The following is a 27,488-nucleotide window of genomic DNA, read 5'->3' on the forward strand; positions in this document are numbered from 1 at the left end:
AGTGTACAAATGGAACCAAATGGACCCGTTAGGGTCCATTTGGTTCCATTTGTACACTCTCAGAGTTACAGACCCCAAAGGGTCCATTTGGTTCCTGTCCATCATTTAGCTGGGGACCCCTTGGAACCCCCTCAAGTACCCCTGGGGGTCCCCGGACCCCACTTTGAGAACCATGGCCTTAGAGACCTGTACAGGTTTGGTTCCATGTGTTATGATCTATTGGAGTAGCGTCACCGCCATCTGCTGGTAGAACAGTATTATTACCGGCTCCAATACCTGACCTGTCTCTGATGTACCGGGTCGGTTCTCTAATATTTGGGACCAATCGGACCTCCGAACACATTTACCCGGTCCGTTAGGGTTGGGGTCTGTAATTTATGTCTCGACTCGAGAAAACCGTTGTGCACCGTGATTTGGTCTTCAAATGTTGCAATTCTGACTGCTGGTAAAACTATTATAGCAGATAACTTGTGATGAGCGTTCATCATTATTATTATTATTTTTTACTTTACTTTATTGCCTTGTTTTGCTTTTATTTTATTACAAATTAATTGCTAATGATTGACAGTTTTCTTCAATTATGACGATTGTTACAAACTGATGACAAACTTATCAAACATTCCACAACACCTGTCTTGCAGCTGAGGAGAAAAAAGAACCTGTTTGCCCTTTCAAAGCTTATTCCAATGCTACTGATAATGTACACTAAACTACGCTGCGCCTTGCAGGGGCGAGATGAAGCCATTTCATTCATTTATAATAATGGAACCCATCACCACTACCTTGAGGGATTTTTAAACATAAGAAGAAGATGTTGTATTGAGCGTGTAGTATGTGATCAGGCCATTACAGTGTGTGAACATAAAGGATGACACAAATGTCGGCATAAACTGAGACAAAGGGACACTAACAGATGTGAGTCGGTGGCATTGACTGTAATGCCTTACAATGCAGGTCTTGCTGTCTTACTGTCATCCTCATCTCCCCTCTCCTTCTTAAAGTTGTTTTATGCTGTGTATAAGAAATACAATTTGGAGTTTTCTTACGTTCCTAAACTTCAGGTTTATTGTGACATCAAGTTTACAGGTGTAAAATAATTGGTTCTTTTAAGTAAAAAAAAAAATGTCATTGAAAAGGCCTGTAGTCGATTGCGTGTGTTAACTGTTGCATAAATAATGCAATGCCACATACAATATATAGTTGCTGTTGGGCAGAAATGTCTTACCTCCATATTCTAACTTAGTTTTTTGGTAAATGAACGCCCTACTTGATCATACTATAGCGTCACACAAAAGTAGTTTGCGCCGCGTTTTGAGCTTGTGGATCTGCTACTTTTTGCTGGAAAGTAACAGTTTTGGACATTATGAAGTTTCCCCAATGGTATCAAATATTCCATTCGTACTCAAGTTATTAGTTATCACTGACAATTTTACAGCGTAGATTGCAGGGACGTGCACAGATAGACTCTAGGTGGTGCTAGGGCACCTGCCCTTTGCCCTCTTGACCAGAAGTGCCCTTTTGAAAAAAATATTTTTTTTCCAGTTTACAACAGGGGGTCCTCAGAGTTACTACAGGGGGTCCGCCAAATCTTTATGTGATATGATTTTTCTTTTTACCATAACCACTCGAAACCTAGCATCCCTTTTCTGAGGAGAACTTTAGCCAAAAATAGCAGATCTACAAGCCCACAACGCCTCGCAGCGCGAGGCGTTGTGGGCTTGTAGATCTGCTATTTTTGGCAAAGAGGTATAGGTGTAGAGGGATAAAAGAGCAGACCAAGTAAACAAAAAAAAGTATAATTTACTTGAGCACCTGCCCCTCAAAATGTCTGTGCACGCCACTGCTGACAATTTTACACGGTAGATTGGTTTTCCCAGAGAAAGCAAATTGTATGAAATTGGAGTCTGTGGCCTATAATTAATATAATACTCCTGGGTCCTTTAACGGATAGAGGTGTCAGGTGGAGACCCTGTATGTCCAAAACAGTTCCTTTTTAAAAAAAAAAAACGTTTTTTAAATAGTGAAAATATCCACTCTGCACTGCAGGCACGCAATGTGTCACAATGTGATGTGTTGTGTGCGCATGAAAAAGCATAACAAGTTGAAATGTGTTGCAGATGCAAGGGTTCTGCCTGACGGCAAAGATTTGTTTTTGAGACACTGCAGGCCCATTGCTTCACAAAAATGAATCTGCTTGAGCAGCCATCTAAAATGAGCTGATTCTTATGGCAAGAATCTGTGATGAGATTGATCGATTGAATAGACATGCATGTTGAACTGGTTGTCGTAGACAGGTAATGCGTTTCTGTTAGCTTTAGTCTCACATTTGCAGTCCCCAACTTTTCATCATAACATAACACCCAGCAAGAACAGTTTGCTATAGTTTATAAACTATCAAGGTCATGTAACGATACAAGATGTAATATTTTTATGTATTTAATTTTTATGACACTGTGGAAGATGGTGTTTGTGCCTTAGAACTCTGCTATATGGTGTTTTTCTAGTAGACGAATAAAAAAAAGCATTTTGTGACACTTAAAATGTTGTGATACTTGTGCGGTCATGCGCGCAGGCAGGCTGTCCACAGTGCACATGAACCACTGCGTTGTTGATCAGGGAATTCAATCATTTAATTGTCAAGCATTTAATTGAAATGCGATCTATGCTCAAAGTTAAAGTTGCAATCCAGAACTAATGTTAATGAATGGAACAGTTATCGTAACTTATGTTAATACAATATTGTCTGTCGGGTGGAAACTGAGCTGCCTCACGCTACAGAAACAGTAGATCGGCTCCTGCCCTATGGGCCACATGGCTCGGCAAGGCTTACTTACTGCTACTCCAGGGACTCTTTGACACATAGCTGGGGCGGAGAGGCAAACTGGTGACCTTATGTACCCCAGGTGACAAATCTAGTCTATCCCTTTGCTATGGCCAGTAAAATGCCGCTAGAGCGAACTCTCTCTCCTCTGTCCTGATACTCCTGGACCTGTCTGCAGCGTTCGACACAGTGAACCATCAGATCCTCCTCTCCACCCTCGAGGGGATGGGTGTCTCAGGCTCTGCACTCTCCCTGTTTGCATCCTACCTGACGGGTCGCTCCTACCAGGTGATGCTGGGAGGGTCTGTGTCAGAACCACACAGGCTCGCTACTGGGGTTCCCCAAGGCTCGGTTCTGGGTCCTCTTCTTTTCTCTCTCTACACTACATCTCTTGGTGCTGTCATCCGCTCCCATGGCTTTTCCTACCACTGCTATGCCGATGACACCCAGCTGATCCTCTCATTCCCCCCCTTTGACACACAAGTGGAGGCACGCATTGCTGCTTGTCTGGCTGACATCTCGGAGTGGATGTCGACGAACCACCTGAAGCTTAACCTGGACAAGACCGAGCTGATGTTCATCCCGGGGAAGGGCTGTCCTCACCGAGACATGGCCATCACCATTGAGAACGCTGTGGTGACGTCAACTCGGACTGCGAAGAATCTGGGTGTGACCCTGGACGATCAACTGTCGTTCTCGGCTAACATCGCATCAGTGACACGGTCCTGCAGATTCCTCCTCTACAACATCAGGAGGATTCGCCCCTTCCTCACGGAGAAGGCAGCCCAGGTGCTCATCCAGGCTCTTGTCATCTCCCGCCTGGACTACTGCAACTCCCTCCTGGCTGGTGCTCCGGCATCTGCCATCAGACCTCTGGAGCTTGTTCAGAAAGCTGCGGCTCGTCTGGTGTTCAACCGCCCCAAGTTCTCTCACACAACTATCCTTCTCCGTTCTCTGCACTGGCTCCCCGTAGCGGCTCACATTCAGTTTAAAACCCTGGTGCTAGCCTATAGGGCAGTGAAAGGAACAGCTCCTTCTTACCTACGGGTTTTGGTCAATGCCCACACCCCTGCCCGACCACTCCGGTCTGCCACCACGGGGCGACTGACTCCCCCGCCACTCAACGGTCCTTCTGGTCGATCGACACGGTCACGACTTTTTTCTGTTCTGGCCCCACAGTGGTGGAATGAACTTCCCACTGATGTCAGGACAGCAGAGTCACTGCCCATCTTTCGCCGCAGGCTGAAAACCCACCTCTTCAGGAAACACTACCCTTCGTCTTTGCCTGGCCTACTTGTTGTTAACTAGTTGTACGCATGCTTGTTTTATTGTTGGATTGTTTATTGGATCTTGTTTAGTCAATACAATTATTTGTTTTAGCTCCTGCTCATTTGATTTAGCTATTTTGTCTCATCTGTTTAAGGAAATAGGTAGCTGATATATTCCACTTTTACCTTAGCGCTAGGTATGCTCTTGGTTGCTTGTTTTTGCAGAAAATGCACTTATAACCTCTGATGATTAGTAGTTTTCGTTCCCTACCTATGTTGATTGCACTTATTGTAAGTCGCTTTGGATAAAAGCGTCTGCTAAATGACTGTAATGTAATGTAAAATGGCAGTGTGATGAGACAGTGAAAAAACAAGACTGACTGTGCGTGTGCGTGTGCGTGTGTGTGTGTGTGTGTGTGTGTGTGTGTGTGTGTGTGTACAAGTGAGATCTGACACCATTGTGCTGTGCCGTGTCTCTGTCTTAAGTGAAATCTGACACTGCTGTGCTCTGCCGTGTGTCTGTGAAAAAACAAGACTGACATTTACATGTCATTTACAGGGTGGCTATAAGAAAATTAATGCATCTGTGTCTGTGTGTGTGCGTGCGTGCGTGCGTGCGCGTGTGTGTGCGTGAAATCTGACAGCGCTGTGCTCTGCCATGTCTCTCTCTCGCGCACACGCGCCAGTAAGTGAAATCTGACACCAGATTTTTTTCCCGCCACTACTGTGCTGTGCCGTGTGTCCAGATCCCATAGTCTGAGAGGATGGCAGAGAGGCCAGCCAATGAGGAAAAAGTGTCAAGTAGTGGCGACTAGGTACAGGTCTGCTTGTAGATAGGCTGGCTTTTCAAGCCACCCTGTAAAATAGCAGCAGATGTAATGACAGATAATGGTGCATGGTTTAGGAAAAATCTATCAAATGAGGCTAATAAGAGTAGAAGATTACAACAGCCATGGCAGAGAGTGTACAGTCACTACGGTTCATGTGATTAAAAAAAGTCATGTTATTGTTCCTGAAAAACACAGAGTCAGCACTTCAGTGGCCAAGGTGCGGCCACACACGCTTTGGACTGTCTGGAAACAGGCCACTAATGACCTGCTCCTGCTTTTGTCTCCCTCTCCAAACTATTCTCTCACTCCCATTTCTCTTCCTATTTCTATTCCACCCTTATCCCTTCCCCTCCCCCTCTCTGTCTCTCTGTCTCTGCCCCCACACACTCACTGCGCTACTTACACAAATTCCTCCCTATCCCTGCAAGTGTGCACTGCAGACTCAGCCCGTGACAGCTCCAGTGTGAACGCACAGGGCTATGTAGTAGGGCTTTAAAAATGCGAAAGGAGAGCAGGTTAATCCAGTGGATCTGGTGGATTGTGGTGACGGCCGGGCTTTTCCTGGTGGGGTTCATCATAGGTAAGCTGCTATGACACTAAAGAGTCAACTTGGGACTGGGTAGAAATAACGATTGCTTCTGTGGTACAAAGTTCTCTGATGGCGCAGGCAACTGCTGTATTATTCTCATTTTTGAATGTTGTACTAACTCACCAGATGACGTTAAAATGTTAAATGTTGGATCATTTATAGCAAATGTTTTAAACTGTCTAATGTTTCAGTGCAGGTGATCAGCATGCTTTATTCACCATCCATCCTAAACAAGAGGGAGGGGTCATGACATTTGACACTTGACACGACTGGGCATGTGATAAAAGGCGAACATTCGTCTCACAACGTATTGTGTTGTGAGCTTGTACATCGGCTTTTTTCGGCGAAGAGATTGGCACAGAGGGAAAGAAGTATAGTATTGACCCCTGGAGGATCCCGGTCAATGAAGTGTAGGGTCTAAGGGGCTAACATGTAACAAATGTGGCATAATGAGGGGTCAGCCATGTGTTCCTTCAGTTTAGAGCTGGGATTGGGGTTAGATTAGAGCGGACATAGACCTGATGGGACACACAGTAGGACTTACAGGAGACATAGAGCTCAGGGGACATAGGACTTATAGGAGACATAGAGCTCAGGGGACATAGGATTTATAGGAGACATAGAGCTCAGGGGACATAGGACTTAGTTATCATAGAGCTCAGGGGACACAGGACTGAGGGCATATACTGTAGGACTTACTGTAGGTACTCTCCCTATATAAGGACAAAGTGCTCCTCAGAGAATAATTATCTGCGGTCTGACATGGAATCATCTCACCAAGCTCATGCATTCTACCAATCATCTATGCATGTGGTTCTCAAAGTGGGGTCTGGGGACCTCCAGGGGTCCTTGAAGGGGTTCCAGGGGGTCCCCAGCAAACTGAGTTAATACAGCATCGAAATAAGTTTAACCACTTTGACATGCAAAAGTTTGAGAACCACTGAGCAACCTGAAAATGTAAAATTTCACTTAAACGTTTTCTGCTGTTTCTTTACTAGATAATGTAGTCTGAACAATGAGGCTGCATCATGTCACTACCAGAGTAGCAGAAAGTCATATTGTTGTTGTCGGGCAGGTAAATTAGCGCCCTACTTGATCATTCTACAGTGTCACACAAAAGTAGCAAAAGTAGCAGATCTACAAGCTCAAAATGTGACGCGAAGCGACGCGTTTCGAGCTTTGGACATGTGAGGTTTCCACCTGACAGAGACGATTATATAACGTTGACATAGAACAGAAATAAAACCAGTAATATGTGTGAACAATCCATTAGTCCCAGTGACGGTGTCAAATGTCACGGTATGTTTGTTAGGGTTTACTTACTGTGTGTGCGCGCGCGCGTGTGTGCATGCGTGCGTGTGTGTGTGTAAATGTGTGTGTAAATGTCGTGTATGTCACTTGTTCAATGTCTGTATGCTGATAACTTAGACGTCATACATACTGTACTCTCTACGGACTGACATCTCCTACTATAAAACTTAACAGAACAGAGATGCACATTAATACAGCGTCGGATGGAAACCTCATGTGTCAAAAACTGTTACTTCTCAGGATTTAAATTCAAAAACAGCAAAAGTAGCAGATCTGCAAGCTCATTATCTGCTACTTTTGATGCTTTTGTGTGACGCTGTAGTATGATCAAGTGGGGCTTTAATTTACGAAAAAACACAGAAATGTGGAGATAGGAGGTTTCTGCCTGACAGCAACGATATTGTCACTGTGTTGGGTGGAAACCTTGTATGTCCAAAACTGTTCATTTTCAGGAAATGTAAAAAAGATCATGTGTTCCAATGGATCCAACGTAGTTATCATCTAGTCACAAGCATTTGTTGATACCTTTCCTTGGTTCAATACTTATAAAATTCGCAGACACACTTAAACAATTTTGGGCATGTTATTATAGGGGAAAGTATCTCACTTTTTACAAATACACTGTTATAGGCAAAGTATAAAATAGGGCATTAATGTATGAAGATCTATACCCAACAGCAACGATAGTATGTTTATAATTGTGTTATTCGCACCGACTCTATGCAAGACAGAATGAAATAATTCAACCTTGTGTCCCTATTTTCGGCACGTCATCATCATAGGCCCAAACCTTCCAAAACGTTAAACATTTTTAGAAGATTGTTTGAAAATGGCAGATCTACAAGCGTGCGTTGCGACCCATTGTGAGCTTGTTGATCGGCTATTTTTGAATTCTTTTTTTAACATTTGTTTTTAAATAGGACCTAAAGCTGCACTATGTAACTTTCTTCTTCTACCTCGGATTTTAACCCGGTTTCCTGTGCAAGTGCTGACATGTTTTACCATTGAGCCAATAGAGCCTGCCTGCTTGCTCAGGGGATAAATTGAATCTTGACCATCAGGTCAAATTTGTTGTCAGATCCTGTGTCTAGGGCAGTGGTTCTCAAACTTTTTCATGTCAAGGACCCCCAAATTGAAACTCATTAGCCCCCATTGCGGACCCCCATTTGAAAGGATAAGCCAGGGACCCCCATAAGAGAAGATTTTTACGGCTCTAGCAGTGATTTTCAACTATTTTAATTTCAAGGACCCCCAGTTTGACATGCATTAGGGCTACGGACCCCCATTTAATGGCATTTATACCTCTGGGACCCCAATTTTTATTGTAAAATCAATGTTAATTTAACTCGGAGAGTGTACAAATGGAACCAAATGGACCCGTTAGGGTTCATTTGGTTCCATTTGTACTCTCTCAGAGTTACAGACCCACAAGGGTCCATTTGGTTCCTGTCCATCATTTAGCTGGGGACCCCCTGGAACCCCCTCAAGTACCCCTGGGGGTCCCCGGACCCCACTTTGAGAACCAATGGTCTAGGTGAGACATGACCTTTGACACGATCTAAACATCTCAATAGACGAGCACGGAGACAAAATACAAACACCCCTAATTGTATAAGTTATATTGTATTAACATACTACCGTACAGATTCGACAAAATGGCATTTTATTCATTAAAAAAAAAAGTTAGAGCCGCTTTAAGTGGTTAAAACCATATGGCGATACGTTTCTCTGTCTGTTTGATTTAACCCCTCATCGGTCACCACTGACTTCCTGTACTGTGTGATGTATAGGCTGGTTTTCCAGACCAACACGTTCACACACTGACAACGATGATGGCGCCTCCGCCCGCTACCTACGACAGTTCCTGGATGAGATGCAACCACACATGATCAAAGAACATCTCAGGTACGTCTCTGCCTCTTGCACCCTGTTTGTGTGATGTCACAGTCACACACTCCACTAAAAACCACAGGTGACCGGGCTTCTCTGTAGCCGCCCCCCCCCCCAAACTTTGGAATAGTCTCCCATCCCACATTAAGTCCTGCCCCACCGTCGACATTTTTAAATCAAATCTAAAGACCCACCTCTTCTCCCTTGCTTTTAGTTCTGTGTAAGGATCCCCCCTTGGATCACGTATAGACCCCTTAACAGATGACGTCACACTGGTTGCAAGCGTCATACTGGTTGCAAATGGAACCCATTCTGTCAGGTCTCGCTAGGACGCGCAGCATTAGCCAACACACAAGAGGGGGTTGGGGTGTGCTGAAACCAGCGCACCCCGAAACAACAGGTTGAGAAATGATTGCATGAATCACCTGTGCATCCAGTCTCAATGTTGGTAAACAAATAATTGGTCTATTGTCCTTGCTCTACATGTTTTCAATAATTTTTGAGTTTTCAATAATTTTGAGTTTTTCTTCTTTGCATTGTTTTTTTACCGTGAATTACTTGCTCAAGTTGAGCTTGTAGATTGGCTATTTTGGCAAAGAGATTTGGTGTAGACCAGGGGTCTTCAACAGGGGGTCCGGGACCCCTAGGGGGTCCTCAGAGTTACTACAGGGGGTCCGCCAAATCTTTGTGTGATATGATTTCTTTTGTATTACCTTAACCACTTGAACCCTAGCATCCCTTTTTCTAATGAGAACTTTAGCTAAAAATAGCAGATCTCACAACGTGAGGCGTTGTGAGCTTGTAGATCGGCTATTTTTTGACAAAGAGGTGTTTGGTGTAGAGGGAAAAAAGAGCAGACCTAGTAAACAAAAATAGTCAAATCTGAAACTTAAAATCTTATACAATATAGAGGGGGTCCCTGCTTCATCTCTCTCTCAGCTAGGGGGTCCTTGGCCTGAAAACGTTGAAGACCCCTGGTGTAGACTGTAGATGGAAAAAAAGAGGTCCAAATCGGGTCTGTTTCATTAAGACTAAAGGGTTTAACCACTTAATTATAAACCCCAATCCGTATTGTGGGGAAAGCTTTCACCTGAGGGAGTAGTCAACCATATGGGGTTTAAGTGGTTCAAGGGATATTTCACTTCAATTGTATTGTCTACTCAGGCTTTTATGAGCCCACCAGACAGTTTTTAAGTTGCTCGATTCAGTATTTAGATATTTGATATTCATTTTATCAGACATGCCCCCTTCCTATACAAACCCATTATAACTTATAACTTCCATTTTTAACATGTTAGATTCATCAAAAACACCCGTCCTTGGTTCTGGTGACTCATACTGCCCTCCAAATACGTTAGGGGCCGTGTTTTTCCGATGACTGTTTTAATTTTTTTATTGTATTTCATTTCTTTCATTTTCCAAAAAATATATAAAAAATAAATGAAAAAAGTAATTGAAAAAACACGGTCTCCTCACGTATTAGAAGGACAATGTCAGTCACCAGAACCAAGGATGGGTGTTTCTGATGAATCTAACATGGTTAAAATGGAGTTTGAAGTTGTATAGGAAGGGGGCGTGTCTGATGAAATTAATATCAAATATCTAAATACTGAATCACGCAACTTAAAAACTGTCCGGGGCGCTCCCAAAAGCCTGAGTAGACGATACAATGACCCTTTTTGATTTTTTTTAAGTGAAATATCCCTTTAAGTATAAGTGATTCAAACCTATACTAAGTTGACCTGAGTCCCCAGGGGACTATACTTGCCCCCACTACCTGGTTTCGCTATACATTAAATATCTTTACATAAAAAAGATGATCTACAAGCTCACAATGTGTCATGTTGTCTTCCACCCTGCACTTTTGAGAGTTTGATTGGTTCGGGAACATCTCTTTGCATCCTATTACGAGGAACGAGTAAGTTGACACCTGTGCTGTACATGACAATGGAATAACGAGCCGTTTTAAATCCACCACTTAAGCATAACCGCCGTGTAATTCTTGTTTATACAAAGGACGCTGGCATGATGTGTCAAAGAGGCCCTTTGTATAACACAGAGGCTTAGATGAGTCACAATTATGACTCATTTTAAGGGCCACTTATAAGTGGAATAAAGGCCTGCTTCTCTGAGCTACTAATGAATACATTGGACACTGCAGCTTTCACTGAAAACAGGCCAGTACGTGTTTCCAACACGAGAGAAGTGCAAACCTTTGCTTTTGCACTAATAACCCTGTTGCTTCAGGGATGGACGTACCTTAGTGCAATGGTTCCCAAACTTGTCAGTGCCGCGACCCCCCCAAAATAATCATATTTGAACTGGGGACCCCCCCACGCTGACAAGCACTTGGGATTGTAGGCATTACATTTAGTATGACTCGGTTCCACAGATACATATTGTGAAACTACAAGCTCACAATGCCTCGTTGTGAGCTTGTAGATCACCTCCCAGCCTCCCAGCCCGCTCATGTCTACGTGTCGAAGTGTCCCATGATCAAGACACTTAACCATCTGAGCAGTCATCGGCTGAGTGAACTGAATTCCTCCTTCTCCCTCCACAGGAAATTCACCCGGCTGCCTCACTTGGCCGGTACCGAACAGAACCGGCTCTATGCCGAGCAAATCAAGGAGGAGTGGCTCCAGTTTGGACTGGACTCAGTGGAGATGGTTCCCTACGATGTGCTGCTGTCCTACCCCAACAAGTCCCGTCCCAACTACATCTCCCTGGTAGACCCACTGGGCAATGAGGTAGATATCATCACAACGCCAACACGACCAGTGGCTTAGCAAGCCAACAGGTCTTTAACTCTTGAACCGTAGGTCATACAATCAACATCCTTTTCCCTTGGGTTCCGTGGATCATGATGCAACATATAGGCCCATTTGTGCCAGATTACATTTTCCATTTGTGCCAGATAAAAACAAAAATGTACAGATTTTATCCAGAACTCACACAAATCGGTACACATTATCTCTGGGTTCATGTGATCAAGATGTATAAGTTTGATTTCTCAGATCCCATTCCAAGTGGCTATGACCAGTTTGCGGGCACTGGCTAGGTCAACCCGGCCTGGCAGAGACCTGTGCTCTAGTTTCTAGTTTAGATCTGTACCCTGTCATTTGTTGACTAGGGTTCATGCTTACCCTGATGTATCACTTATAAGTTCCTCTAGTGTCTGCTAAGCCTAAATTGTAAAATTGTAAGATATAAACCGAGGAACAAACACATGCACAAAATGATACACATGCACGATGCGCCTACACATGATGCAGGGGTGTGCACATATTCACCCACGTGCAATGTGGATGGAAGTTCAATGAACAGATACCTACAAACGCACCTTACACAATATGAAATGACCGTCTGGCAAAAGATCATGCAACTACTGAGGACAGAAAGTATAATTATTTTTCATTTGTTACCATCCATTATGGTCTCAGGACAGTACTGTAAACCCTTCACCGTCTGCCAGGATTACAACATTCAGAGCCACTTAAACCTCTTAAAAGCCCTATATACTTCATTGTACGACAATTCGACAAATAGCTAAAATTGCATATATACAAGTTGTGAGCTAGTAGATATGCTATTTTAGCTTTTTTTTAAGTAAAAGAAAAACTGAAAATAATTCAAAATGTAAGAAGAATTTAGAAGGTTTTTTCAAAGTTTCCGACAAAAAGGGACGTCAACAGGGACTTTGGTTATTTCCTCCAAAGGCAGGATGCTTGGTGACATACAGTAGGTATCAAAGACATTTCTAACGATCTCCTTCATTGTGACGGTTTTTGTTCTATTATACTAGACTTGCCAATATAGCAAAAGCCAAAATGTACAGTTAACCTAGTAATCCATCTGAGATGCCAGGGTAAGATGAACAGTCAAGTGGAGTTATTGGTATTCCAGACAGAGCACTATAGTCTACATACAGTTGCGTTACTGTATAGGCTGGAAAGACAAAAACGTATCACCTCCATGTTGTAAACACAGACAGTGAGAAATACTGAAACTTCCTCCAGAAGTCTCAAGGCATTTTTCTCCATCTGCCGCACTGTTTATCTCCACTCAGAAAACCACTAGACAGTTCAAGTCCAAGGTCCCTTTACAGCCTTCCAGGGAGATAGTCACCTGTGTGTGTGTGTGTGTGTGTGTGTGTGTGTGTGTGTGTGTGTGTGTGTGTGTGTGTGTGTGTGTGTGTGTGTGTGTGTGTGTGTGTGTGTGCGCGTGCATGCGTGTGTTTGAGATAATGTTACAGTACAGTTGAGTGGAGGATTTATGAGTGTTGCCATTGCAGGTCGTCACAGCAGCCTGGCTGCATTTAGAAACACATTTAAATTCATGCGTTTACAATCGACCTATTCTTTTCCCATGCATTTAAGATCGACCCAATTCCATCATTTGTTTTGCATGCATTTACAATGTGCCTATCTAATTTGCTTTTGCATGCATTTATGATCTTGCAACCCCTTATCCCCGTTTCCCCTGATGCTATCAATCTGCTTTATATTCTGGCATGTCACAGAATGTTCCTTTTTTTTATTATTATAATCTTGTACAAGAATCTTGCTTTCAGTCTGCTATCAGTCCAATATTATGTGGTGTTAGTATCAGTGCGTGGGCATCACTGTATGGAGTTTGAGACTCTGGTAGAGAAGTTGAACGTCACAAAAGACCGCAATGGAAATAAGCTCTTGAAGCTTTTTTTGTATTTGATCCTTTTGTCAGATATGTACAAATACAGTATATCGTTGTCAATATTGTAACTTTTTGTGTTTTTTCTTAAATTAAGGCCCTTGATCATACTACAGCGTCACAAAAGCATCGAGCAGATCCACAAGCTCGAAACATGGCGCACAGCGACGCGTTTAGAGCTTGAGATCTGCTACTTTTGCAATTTTTCAAATTTTAGTCCTGAAAAGTAACAGTTTTGGACATATGAGGTTTCCACCCGACAGAGACCATATATTTCATTTTATCATGTATGCATTTTTGTCAGTTAAAAACGTCAGTCAGTCATTTTCCCAAATATGTAACTGAAACCCTATATACGTACTTAGTTGACTGGGGTCCCCCATTGGTCTAGCTGGGCCAATCACCTACAGTGGCTGTGATTGGCCCACACTGTTTTCCCTCTACTATACCAAATCTCATCGCTAAACATTCCCGATCTACAAGCTCACAATGCGTCTTGTTGCGATGCTTTGTCAGCTTGTAGAGTTGCTATTTCTGCCAAATATCCCAGAATAAGGTGGTCTCAAGTGCTCATTACTGTAAGTGTAATAGCAAAAACAAGAGAATTAGCTGAGCTGTGCAGCAGTAGTGGCTCAGAGCCTCTGCCTGATGACCAAAATCCTGATGTCTCCGCGGCCCAGGGGGAATTCCCCTTTAATCCATTAAGAACACATCTGTGTGTAAGCACTTTAACCATTATGTTATACTTTGGCTATTCAAAAATAGCAGATATACAAGCTCATAGTGCGGCACCGCGCTATGAACTTGTATATCTGCTATTTTTGAAAAAAAATAAAAATATGTGCAAATCTTTGAATGTATATATTTTTAAAGTGAAAATTTTTAACTCAAATCTTTGCTTCTGGGGGTCCCTGGAACAACATAGTTTGAGATGGGGGTCCGTGGCCAAATACATATAATTTTGGGGTCCTTGACATGAAAAAATTTGAGCAACACTGGAGTTATAGCAACATAAGTGTGTCAGAAAACTGTTAGGGTTTAGAAGACATTTGTAGAATCGTGTCTCAGGTCTTAATGAGTTAAGCTATAGAGCGTCGCAGTTCCCGCCCACTTCCTGGAGCAGGAAGTAAATACTCAATGCATTTTTCCCATTGACTTTTACAAAAATATTTATATGTATTAATTTAAGCCTAGAATCAAGCTATCCTGGTGAATCATGACCATAAAACGTTTGATTCTGTGAACAAAACCTTTTTGAAAAAGGCAAAACAAAGGGTATTTATTAAATATAGTATATCATATCATTAAATATAAAATTAAAAAAAATCACAGAAAAAAAGGTTTTATGGTCATGATTCACCAGGATCCTGGATGGCTTGATTCTAGGCTTAAATTGATTGATATAAATATTTTTGGAAAAGTCAATGGGAAAAATGCATCGAGTATTTACTTCCGGCACCAGGAAGTGGCGGAACTGCGATGCTCTATAGTGGGTAAGATGTTGGCTTTCCTTCCGGGGCGTTACGCAAGGATTTCCAAAGGAATGTAACAAGAGGCTGCTGCCTCACGTCCTCTCTCTCCTCTCATGTCAGGTGTTTAACACGTCGTTGGCGGAGCCGGTCCCTGAAGGGTACGAGCACGTGGCTGACGACATCGTCCCTCCATACAGCGCCTTCTCCGCCCAGGGACAGCCAGAGGTACTGTACACACACACACACACACACACACACACACACACACACTATCTCTTCAGCCCAAGACAACAAGCTTCAATACTAGTGGAGCTGCTAAGAGAAAAATCGTTCACTTTGTGATGCAAGCATGAAATTTGGTACATTTACTCTTCAAACCCCACTCTTTTCAAAAATACCGCTGGCCACGCAAAATTCCAAAATGGCGGCCCACAAATCCAAGATGTCTGTCCAAAAGTTAGGTTTTTCCTTTATAACTCGAAATGTATTGATTTTAAGCACCATAAATGTATTAAAGTTGAATATAAATTTGGGCATTGCGGATATTTTGGTACCAAGTACATGTCTGTATCTATTACGGTTCTTGAGATACAGCATATAGGTACTTTTACAGACTCAGGAGAGTAAGAAATGTGTAACATTGATTGTTAATAAGTGAATATGGTGATATTTGGTGTTATTTTCATAACCTGTTATTTTCAGTATGGTTATAACATACAATTCTAAATCCAAGATGGCGTCCAAGATGGCTGCCGTTAACTTGAAGTAATCATATCTTAGCAACTATGATACTTTTCTTTTGGCGTGCATATGTTTTTTGGTCTATGAATCCAATGGGGCCATTGCAGTACAGAATTTAGACGTTGATAAAAGTGGATATTTTGGTACCTAGTGCATGTCTATATTATTGCGGTTCTTGAGATACAGCTTATAGGTTATTTTACGGAATCGGGAGAGCATAAAAAAGAGGTTTGAGTTACACCTCACAGTTGCAACTGCACAGAGCTGTACACATGAGACCCAGTTTATAGCACTTGCACCTGCCACGACAGCCACATTTACAGCCACATTTGGTAAGCTGTTCGCACGTCTTGGCTATTGGAGAGTTGGCTGTCCAGAAGACCTGCCATTCCTCACCAACCTTCTGCCATCCCCAGTCTACAGGGTCCTCTGCTCCTGGCTGACACTGGGTTGCCTGGGCCCACACACAACCAGCCTGGTAGGCAGCACGCCTGGTGTGTTGGAGCAAAGCTGCTCTGGTTGGTGGGATTGACTCATAAGGCCTCTGCTTTCTGGCAAACATGTCAAACCTGGCCTCATCCACAGAAGCAGCTGTGCTGGATCTGTCATACATTAGGATGACAAACCTCTCCAGAATCTGTAGGTCACAATCCTCCACTGTGGGAGGGTAAATACCCAGTTTGGAGAATACAGACGAGACCTCTGGGCATATGTCCCATGTCTGCCAAGCAGTTTTCTTGCCTTTGTTGCGGAAGGCTGACACAGTGTCACATCCTGTAAAGGCATGAAAGAATAGCATGCCTTTGACCTTTTCCTGGCCAACAAAATGAAATAGGTCATGCACACTGATCCAGCGCAGGCTCTGACCTTGTCCAAATGCAACCCACATCTGCTGTAGTCCAGCCTCTTGAAGAGCAGCGAAGACACTTAGTGCTAAGATGAGAACATCTGTGTCATTTGCCTTGATCAGGATGGATTGGCTACCATGTTCTGCAGCATATTTGGCGTGCACAAAGATGCAGCTATTAGCTTCCTCATGAGAGCATTTATCCAGTCCATCAAGACCAGTTTCATGTGTGCTGAGGACAGCAGGTCCCTTTGTGGCAATCACAATATTTGGATCGAACATTTGTGCAACCTTGTCGGCAAGAAAGTGATACAACTCTGTCTTGTTGTCATTGTGCCTCAGGAAGTTATGTCAGTTAGATGGCATAGTGTTCTTATTTGTCACCTTGCGTCTTCCTCCATGGCCACGTTTGGACCTGGTTTCAGCTTTAAGACTTGATGGGCTGTACACATCAAAGACCAGATGTGTCATTGTGTACTTGCTGCTGTACATGTATATCACTGGTAGGAAGTCAAGAGCTGCATAGTCCTCAAATGTCTTGGATCTTTTTGGTGGCAGGACATGGACCAAAGCTGACCCATCTACAATGAGAACATCTGCCTCATGTTCTTTGTCAACTGGTGGGACATAAGTCTCAAGGATAGAGGTCAGCTTCCACCCTTGCTCAACGCAGCAGGAAAGGACTGGTTCTCATGCTGAAAGAACTCCTGCAGGTCACACTCTCGGCTCTGACAGGAGATGAAAAGCTTTGAGAACAGCTGACAGTCCTCCTTGAGAAGCTTCTGCTTTGAGGGTTCAGCAGAAGAGTAATCCTCTCTGAAGAAGTCAGCTTTGTTTTTCTTGATTGGCTCATAGAAGAAGGATGGATTGTCTTCCAGTGCCTTACAACTAGGTTCAGTTATTATCGGTTAACCTACACCTAGCCCGATCATTCATCCAATGCCATTTAAGTCCCTTGTGATCTGTACACCATCCGGGTAACTTAAGCCCCGTTACCCTTGGCTCGGCTCTCCCGCGCTGGCACACCCTGTCGATTCAGGTGCGGCTATCTAACTATATCTACTAACTACCAACTATGGTTTACTAGCTAATGGATATGGGGCAGTCAGACAGCATTTGGGACACTAAACTGAACTATACTACAACTACAAGGCTAATAAAACATTAGTATATCTAGATCAGCCGACACTGAACCCCATGCTGAGTTACACAGCAGTGATGTGTGCCCTGGTTGTGTGCTGACATTCACTCTATTGCATTTGTAAGATTTTATCAATGTCTAAATTCTGTACTGCAATGGCCCCATTTGAACGCATAGACCAAAAACATGTGCACGCCAAAAAGAAAGTTTCATAGTTGTTAAGAGTTGTTAAGTTGTTTTAGTTTTTGATTTAGAATTTTATGTTACAGCCCTACTGAAAACAGGTTATGAAAATAACATTTTTATTTTGCCATATTCACTTAACAACAATCAGTGTTACAAGCAACAAATGTATTGCTCTCCCGAGTCTGTAAAAGTACCTATATGCTGTATCTCAAGAACCGTAATAGATACAGACATGTACTTGGTACCAAAATATCCGCAATGCCCACATTTATATTCACCTTTAATACATTTATGGTGCTTAAAATCAATACATTTCGAGTTATAAAGGAAAAACCTAACTTTTGGACGGACATCTTGGATTTGTGGGCCGCCATTTTGGAATTTTGCGTGGCCAGCGGTATTTTTGAAAAGAGTGGGGTTTGAAGAGTAAATGTACCAAATTTCATGCTTGCATCACAAAGTGAACGATTCTTGCTATATTCTGCTGTTAGCAGCTGCACTATACCAAGAGATGTTGACATTGGAACACTGTGAAGAAAAAGGGGAATGTCCCGTTCCCTTCAGGTTCACCTACACACGGGCCAAACATTGCTCACTATTTTTGGTTAAACACATTTCCGCGTGTGAACATTATTCCTTCTTCTTCACTTGATTATTTTTGGGTTCAGTACCGTGTTTAAAGAACTGTGGGGATGGGCATGTCCTACCTTTTTTTCATTTGAACACTGATAATGATGGCAGCGCAGAAGCCTCTTATTTAAATAACATCATTTCAAAGAGACCATGTAATGCAGTTGAGTCTCAGGGGGTCTGTCTGTGCCCCCGTTGGGGAGGGGGAGATCACAGGGGGGGGGGGGGGTGTGAGGACTTGGATGTTCGCTTGTACGCACGCTCTTGTATTTTTCAGACATTTCATTCTCTTAGGCTCTGGGCTTATAGTATACTTCTCGTATGACAAATAGCAACAATAGCAGATCTACGAGCTCATGAGTGCGCATCGAGACATGTTCATTTTAAATAAAAAAAAAGAATTTGTTACAAATTGTGAAAATGTTTTTGGAGTTTGACTGATATCACGTTGAATGGAGGAAAGCAAGTTATGATTTTGTGTAACATGTTTAAAATGTTGGACTATACCTTCAACTGGACAAGTCCTCACTGTTTAGTCTCTTGTCCCGTCTCGTCTCCACCAGGGGGATTTGGTTTATGTGAACTATGGCCGTACGGAGGACTTCTTCCTGCTGCAGAGGGACATGGGCATCAATGTCACCGGGAAGATTGTCATTGTCAGATATGGGAGGATATTCAGAGGTAACAAGGTATGAGAGACTACACACACACACACGCACGCACGCACGCACACACACACACGCACACACACACACACACACACACACACACACACACACACACACACACACACACACACACACACACACACACACACACACACACACACACGCACACGCACACACACGTGCACACTACTGTAATAGACACATATTCTTATTTCATTGCTATTTCTCTTGTTGCTGTTCAAGCCCAAGACTTTTGCTCTGTATAATGCGATGAACCAATAAGGAATGTTGAAGGTTGAACCAGCTCACAGCTCTAAAGGGGGGGTTGCCAGGTTGCCAACGTTGAGCAAGTTGCTTCTGTGTTCAGACTGTTAAAAGACAAACTTGGACACATCATCAGTGTTGTTTCCAGGAGTCACTGAGTGTTTCGGGTCTCGCAACAGACACCCTCCTCCAGGCGACCCGACCGAGGCTGATCAGACCCCTGGCCTGTGTCCAAGTGGCATGCTACAGACCCACGGTCTCTTGGGGGCTTAGAGTGGCAGGGGAGCTGTTAGCAGCCAGTGCTGGCGACACTAGGAGGTTCTAGGTCAGTGGTTCTCAAACTTTTTCATGTCAAGGACCCCCAAATTGACACTTATGAGCCCGCGGACCCCCATTTGAAAAGATATGCGAGGGACCCCCATAAGAGAAGATTTTTATGGCTCTAGCAGTGATTCTCAACCATTTTAATTTCAAGGACCCCCAGTTTGACATGCATTAGGGCTACGGACCCCCATTTAATGGCATTTCTATGCCTGGGACCCCAATTTATATTGTAAAATCAATGTTAGATTTAACTCTGAGAGTGTACAAATGGAACCAAATGGACCCGTTAGGGTCCATTTGGTTCCATTTGTACACTCTCAGAGTTACAGACCCATAAGGGTCCCTTTGGTTCCTACCCATCATTTAGCCGGGGACCCCCTGGAACCCCCTCAAGTACCCCTGGGGGTCCCCGGACCCCACTTTGAGAACCAATGCTCTAGGTCACTGTGGGTTGCCTCCGCTCCGGGCCTGGCTCCTCCTTCGTCTGACCTGAAGAGAGCGTTGTTCTGTGCGTTGCGTCCTCATTGCTGCCTTGATGGAATAAACCCTCCTTGCAGGTTTTACCACAGTCTGTAACTTTTGGGTTCTACAGAAAAGTAAAGTAACTAAGTACATTTACTCAAGTACTGTACTTAAGTACAATTTTGAGGTATTTTTAATTTACTGGAGTATTTCCCATTTTCAATACATTATACTTCCACTCTCTCACCCCTCTACCCCCCCCCCCCTCTCTCTCTCTCTCTCTCTCTCAGGTAAAGAATGCTATGTTAGCTGGAGCTAAGGGAATCATCATGTTCTCAGACCCTGCAGATTACTGCGCTACTGGTGTGCAGGTACAATCACACACATACGCACATGCATGCACGCACACAAGCACACATGCATGCACACATGCACACATGTACACACTCATGCACGCGCACACACACACGCACACGCACGCGCGCGCGCACACACACACACACACGAATGAAACACATGACTTACAATTAATCGTGATGTCATTGTACGACTGGCTACTGTGTTTTCTGTGTGTACAACATGTTAGCGTTACCTCTGTGTGCGTGTGTGCGTGTGTGCGTGCGTGCGTGCGTGTGTGCGTGTGTGCTTGTGTGCGTGTGTGCGTGTGTGCGTGTGTGCGTGTGTGTGTGTGTGTGTGTGTGTGTGCAGCCGTACCCGGATGGTTGGAACCTGCCAGGGGGCGGGGCCCAGAGAGGAAATGTTCTCAACCTGAACGGAGCTGGAGACCCTCTGACACCCGGCTACCCTGCCAAAGGTCAGTGCTGGAAAAAGTGCTACATTTCTTTTTTTTTTTTACTTAAAGGTAGAGTAAGTGATATTTTTTTGTTATTTGTTTTGTTTTGTTAAAAGGTTAAAGTACTATATTCTGATAGTAATCATTGCTACAGAGCGTTTGTTCGGTCACTTTGGTCTGTCGAGCTCTTTCGTAAACAGAATGTACGTGCGTGCGTGCGTGCGTGCGTGTCTAACATGCTCTCCTCTCTTCTAGAGTACACCTTCAGATCCAGCCTCGAGGAGGGGGTGGGCCTTCCCAAGATTCCAGTGCATCCCATTGGCTACCATGACGCCATTCATCTGCTGAAGTAAACAAATTAAATACCATATTTTATTTAGCTGTGGAGGGACACACTGTATATTTATCATTTAGCCTACATTGGAATAATGTAATTTTATTATTTTTATTTTATTTTATTAGGAGCCAAACCCAATAATTGTACTCTCAATACTCACATTAGAACAATGATGTAGGTTGACAATCTGTAAAAGTTGCCTTTAAAGGTAGGGTAAGTGATTTTTTTTCCGGTTAAAACAAAAACTTTTTTGTTAAAAGGTTAAAGCACTATTCTGATAGTGATCATTGCTATAGAGTGTTCAGAAACAGGAGTCTCCATGTCTCTCCAGCTCTTTAATAAACATAAAATAAATGTTCAGGTAACTCTGCCAATCAGGAGACAATACCCTTTTAACAGCTTAAATGTTTGTGTTCCAGTTCCAATTTTGTCTGCTCATTTCTTTGTGTCATCACTTCCAATTTCACTTGTTTAATCTGTATCCTGTGTGAGTTCTCTATCCTGATTGGACAAAATTTGTATCCCGACCTGAAAATGCAATTCCTGTTTAATAAGGATCAGGAGAGACATGGACACTCCTGTTATTGAACAAACACTCTATAACAATGAGTACTATCAGAATATAGACCTATTTAACACTTATTTTAACCAAAGAAAATCACTGCACACCATCAAGCCGATTCATACTCGTGCGACGGTGTCTTGCGCCGAGAATAGCAGAGATAAAAGCTCTCAACGAGTTTGTATCTCTTGCAAAGTTTCACTCTGATCGGTCCAATGATATTGGAGCTTAGCTGTTCACAGAATGACGGACGGACGGAAAGACAACGGCGAGAACATACTCTCATCCGTCTCTGTCACTTTCCGTCCAATAGGAACATGGGGGGACCGATCCCACCCAACGGGTGGAAAGGTGCTCTGAACATCTCCTACAGGATTGGTCCAGGCTTCTCAGAGGACTTCAAGGCCCAGTAAGTCACTCTACAACACTGGTTCTCATCGTGGGGTCTCGGGGACCCCCAGTGGTCCTTGAGGTGGCTCCAGGGGGTCCCCAGCAAAATGATTTATAGTTAGGCTTTCCAAACAGCGGAAATCCTAGTTTTCATTCAGAATTGACCTGGTCTAGCTCACGCCTACTCTAGAATCCCCCTACTAATATCCATATCCAGTTTGGTGCTGCAATGTTATTGTTCCCCCACAAAAACATCCGCATGGTTCCTAAACATTTTAGCTCGAGACCCAAAAGAGATATTTGATGTCTCCCCGTGATCCAAACTAGTGAAAGGTCTTGTAGATCTGCTATTTTCACTACTTCTTCTTTTTTGAATTATTATTATCTATTTATTTTTTTTATATTTGAAATTCCTTTAAAATCTTTTTGATTTGTTTTTACTTTTAGATTAAAAAGAATAAGCATTACCAAAAACACACTGGCCAAGACTCACCAATTGCTATGATCTAGAATAAAACATGGACATATTTCAAAACAAAGTATACCAAGAATTACATGAAGAAACTTGTCACATTCATATGATTTCAAAGGTTTTATGGGTAGGCCTTATGGCTATGATGCCCCCGACTTCTGAGGGAATTATTGATGGAAGTACAGACCATATCCATATCCACTGGTTCTCTCCAGACCGGATCAGAAAATTACAAAACAAGTTGATCCCAGTCTACTTTGACCTACATTATTCCATTGCAACGCTGTGTAATGACGATCAAGTATTCTACAGTATACTATTCTAGTATTCTAATCAACTCTACTTCCTTTCTCCTTTATTTTACAGTGTAGATCTCAGCATAAGGACATCGGTACTGGTACTCAGTGGTAATTTAACTCTGAGACGGGTCCATGTGGTTTAATTTGTACACTTTCAGAGTTACAAATAGATTATACTGTATAATAGCCTGGACGATGAACTAGTCTACACAGTAACTTCAACTCAAGGACTCTCTCTCTCTCTCTCTCTACCCCCCTCTCTCTCCCGTTTAATTAACCACTGGCAAGGAGCCCAACGTAGGTACAATAGACACCCTTGTACACACTGTGTGTACTTTATTTAGGGCCTGTGTGTGCACAGCACACGGACCTACAATGATGTCCCTCTGTGTCCCGACTCCCTAAACAACAAAAAGTGACTCCTTTGATGACAGCCATGGCTCTCGTTTACGCCGCACTGTTTACAGCCAACCGGGAATCATTATATGTTGAGCTTGCGTTCCGAAATGTCCCGTCCCATTGCTTGAGAGGATTATTTTAGTACGTCATTTCCGGGCAGTGGCTGTTAAATGTAAAACATTTCGGACCACCAAATTCATATGTATTTGGCCGCGGACCAGCATCTGAAAATGTTTTGTGCCAGGGACCCCGAGAACAGATTAATGGGAAGTGACGGACAGACAGATTAGCCTACATAGACATTCATGCATCTCCTTGGTGCTTGTGTCCATCACAGGAAGGTGCGTATGAACATCCACACTAACAACCAGGTGACCAGGATCTATAACGTCATTGGTCGGATCAGAGGCGCTCTGGAACCAGGTAATAACATTACAACTTTGGGTCCAACTTGAATTAATATGACTTTTTCCCCCCCGTAATCTTTTTTTAGAGCACAATAAACCCCCCCAGCATTTTATCTTTGCTTAATTTATTTCCCCACCTTTTATGTTTTATGTTAAAGAGCCAGTAGGATACAACAGCAGTGACAACACAGAAATGTGGGCGGGGAGGAATAGGGTTGGGATCCTTTAGGATTTGAATGATTCCTATATATTCCTATATATACCTCACTGGTTCTACAAGCTCACAATGCATCGCAATGCCACACGTCGTGAAGGGTTGTGAGCTTGTAGCTTGGCTATTTCCACTATTAAGGTTTTTTTGTTTCATTTTTGTATTGAATGTCAGTCATTTCTTTGTATATTTAGGTTATTTGTCATATCTGCCCTGTGCAACTTAAAATCCTAAAAGCCAAACAGAAATGTCATTTTTATTCATATACTCCAATGTTCAATGACAGAAACACAATTAATTAATTAATTAATTATTAATCGCAATTAATTCAGTGACAATTAATCGTCAGGTAAAATGTCATAATGGTGACAGCCCTACCCGATTCTTGCCGCTGGCTCCCCATTTGTTCGTACAGGGACCCCGCTGGGTAACTTGAGGGGCTTCCAAATGGATCCTTAAAGGTCTGTAACTATGGAAACAATTTGTACACTCTCAGAGTTATGGTGGTCCTTGAAATGAAAAGGTTTGAGAACCCCTGGTATTGTAATTGTAATAGCAGACGTATAGTCCACATACAGTACCAGCTCTGACAGTGTGATAAAACCAGTTCTGACAGTGTGATAAAACCAGTTCTGACAGTGTGATAAAACCAGTTCTGACAGTGTGATAAAACCAGTTCTGACAGTGTGATAAAACCAGTTCTGACAGTGTGATAAAACCAGCTCTGGAACCGATTCCTGTTCCTCGATGTTGAATCCGGTTCCTCTGATGGCTGAGGTATTGTATCCCAACCAGTGGTGGAAAAAGTACTCAAATGTTTTACTTAAGTAAAAGTATCAATGCTGCACTGTAGAAGTACTCTGTTACAAGTAAAAGTCCGGAATTCTAAATTTACTTGAGTAAAAGTACAGAAGTATTAGCATCAAAATGTACTTAAAGTACCAAAAGTAAAAGTACAAAAATATTTGAAAATAGCCGATCTACAAGCTCACAACGCGTCGCAAAGCGACGCGTTGTGAGCTTGTAGATCTGCTATTTTCAAATAGCCAAGGTATAAAATAGGGCTAAAGCGGTTAATGTGTGTTTCGTAATGTCATCATTTATGTCTGAAAAGTAACTAGTAACTAAAGTTTTCAAGTAATTGTAGTGGAGTAAAAGTACAATATTTGCCTCTGAGATGTAGTGGAGTAGAAGTAAAAGTATTGGAAATTGGAAATACTCAAGTAAAGTACAAATACCTCAAAATTGTACTTAACTACAGTACTTAAGTAAATGTACTTAGTTACTTTCCACCACTGATCCCAACCCTAGGGAGGGAGGAGTCAATTGGCTTGACGGTTCGCGCCGTGTTTCGAGCTTGTAGATCTGATGCTTCTGATGCTTTTGTGTGACGCTGTATGATCAAGTAGCGGCGTTAATTTACGGGGGAAAAAAAAACACAAAAAGTTAACTGGGTTGTATTGTGTGTGTGTGTGTGTGTGTGTGTGTGTGTGTGTGTGTGTGTGTGTGTGTGTGTGTGTGTGTGTGTGTGTGTGTGTGTGTGTGTGTGTGTGTGTGTGTGTGTGTGTGTGTGTGTGTGTGCAGACCGCTATGTGATCCTGGGAGGTCACCGGGACGCCTGGGTGTTTGGAGGCATCGACCCCATGTCTGGAGCTGCTGTGGTCCATGAGACAGTGAGAAGCGCCGGGAAACTTCTGAGTACAGGTGTGTGTGTGTGTGTGTGGGGGGGGGGGGGGGGGCAATTGCATCCAATCAGGAAGGAGAGACTACCCATTTAGCAGCTTGAATTTTATAGTATTCCAAATGTTTTTTTTGCTCATTTATTTATTTCATCATTTCCACTTTCACTTGTTGCCCCTGACTCCTGTTCGAGATCTATCTCTTGATTGGACGAAATCGGTATCCCGATCTGAATGTGTATTTTTTGTTTACTAAAGAGCTGGAGAGACAGGGAGCCAACCCTGTTACTGAACAAACACTCAATGATTACTATGGGAATGTATTTTTATTATTTTTATTTAACACTTTATTTAACAATTAACAAAAAACCATGGTAGGTTAACATCATCTTTGGAACAGTGAGGATAGTAAGATCATTACGATTAGGAATTTCAGAAGTGGATATTATTATTTTTTGAATGAGGCACTTTAACATACAGTGTACATACTGTATACTATAGGCTACAGAGTAAAATCCTCTGTGTTAATTTAACTCTGTGTGTGTGTAGGTTGGAGGCCCAGGAGGACGATAGTATTTGCCAGCTGGGATGCGGAGGAGTTTGGCCTGCTCGGGTCGACAGAATGGGCTGAGGTACTCATTTACATACTGTTACATCATTTACATAGCGTTTTAATTTACATACCGTTTGTGATCAATTTAACACACATCCCCTGTCTTGGTGCAGAGCCGAACTATAAACAAAGTGGAGTTTAAGACAGTGGTTCAGGGTCCCTGGCACAAAACATTTTCAGATGGGGGTGCGCGGCCAAATACATATCATTTTGGGGGTCCTTGACATGTAGGCTAGTTGGTGAAATATACATTTTTGTACAGAGCATTAAAAGTGGGCTGTGAGTCTTTCCTTTCTTAAACTAATGTACTGTACATACCAACATGTACATGCAAACACACACACACACACACACACACACACACACACACACACACACACACACACACACACACACACACACACACACACACACACACACACACACACAAACACACAAACACATGTGTTTGTTCACTTAGAAAAATACTTATTTCCACTGTGGTCCTCCACATGATAACAACACTCAAGTCAAATAAATAAAACCAATTTTCATAACAATAGGCAGCACAAATAAAATACATTAAGCAAAACAACCCATACTAAAATGATAATACCTTAAGGTACAAGGTTCAAGGGTTCAAGCTTGTACTTCATTGTTACATTGTTATCTTAAATATTCTACCCATTAAATCAAGCTGGAACTTTTATTTTCCAACAGCCAGGTCAGGGATTTTGTTAAATGTTTCAAAGCTCTGAAATGTGATTGTTGTGTCCAGGCTATTCCACTGGGGGGCTCCAGTGTAAGTGAAATATCCCTTTCCTAGTAGAGTCTTAATTTACTGTATACAGGCATACATTTGCTATACTTCAGTCATTGTTCTCAAGCCTTTTCAAGGACCCCCAAAAAATGTATTTGGCTGCGGACCGCCATTTAAAAAATATTTTGGACGACTTACTGGCGCGCGTTAAGTATAACACTGAGACGAGGAACACGTCTATTGTTGTACTAACGGAGACGTGGCTAACGGAGTTAGCATCTGATTCTTCCATCACTCCTCCTGGCTTCACCGCGTATAGGAAAGACAGAGACCCTGTACTAAGCGGTAAGCAACGTGGGGGGGGAGTTTGTGCCTTGATCAACAACAACTGGTGCAAAAAAATTAAAATCCTAGATAGCCACTGCTCTCCAGACCGTGAACTTTTAATCAT

The 27,488-nt window shown here is 42.8% G+C and overlaps 1 protein-coding gene across 1 annotated transcript in view; it reads left to right on the forward strand.

Annotated features, from left to right (window-relative positions):
• Positions 1-5,360: 5,360 nt before the first annotated feature.
• Positions 5,361-27,488, forward strand: part of naalad2 (N-acetylated alpha-linked acidic dipeptidase 2) — a 35,012-nt gene continuing 12,884 nt past the window's right edge. Inside the window, exons 1-12 of the mRNA XM_084065089.1 lie at positions 5,361-5,499; positions 8,610-8,724; positions 11,273-11,459; positions 14,994-15,098; positions 18,982-19,107; positions 20,427-20,507; positions 20,845-20,950; positions 21,185-21,278; positions 22,142-22,237; positions 23,726-23,811; positions 25,591-25,710; positions 26,235-26,317. Of these exons, the coding sequence (XP_083921215.1) occupies positions 5,418-5,499; positions 8,610-8,724; positions 11,273-11,459; positions 14,994-15,098; positions 18,982-19,107; positions 20,427-20,507; positions 20,845-20,950; positions 21,185-21,278; positions 22,142-22,237; positions 23,726-23,811; positions 25,591-25,710; positions 26,235-26,317 (1,281 nt within the window). The 5' untranslated portion in view covers positions 5,361-5,417. The remainder of the gene's footprint in view (positions 5,500-8,609; positions 8,725-11,272; positions 11,460-14,993; positions 15,099-18,981; positions 19,108-20,426; positions 20,508-20,844; positions 20,951-21,184; positions 21,279-22,141; positions 22,238-23,725; positions 23,812-25,590; positions 25,711-26,234; positions 26,318-27,488) is intronic.

This window comes from Gymnoscopelus microlampas (genome assembly GCF_963454915.1).
Source record: "Gymnoscopelus microlampas genome assembly, chromosome: 8".
Taxonomy (NCBI): domain Eukaryota; kingdom Metazoa; phylum Chordata; class Actinopteri; order Myctophiformes; family Myctophidae; genus Gymnoscopelus; species Gymnoscopelus microlampas.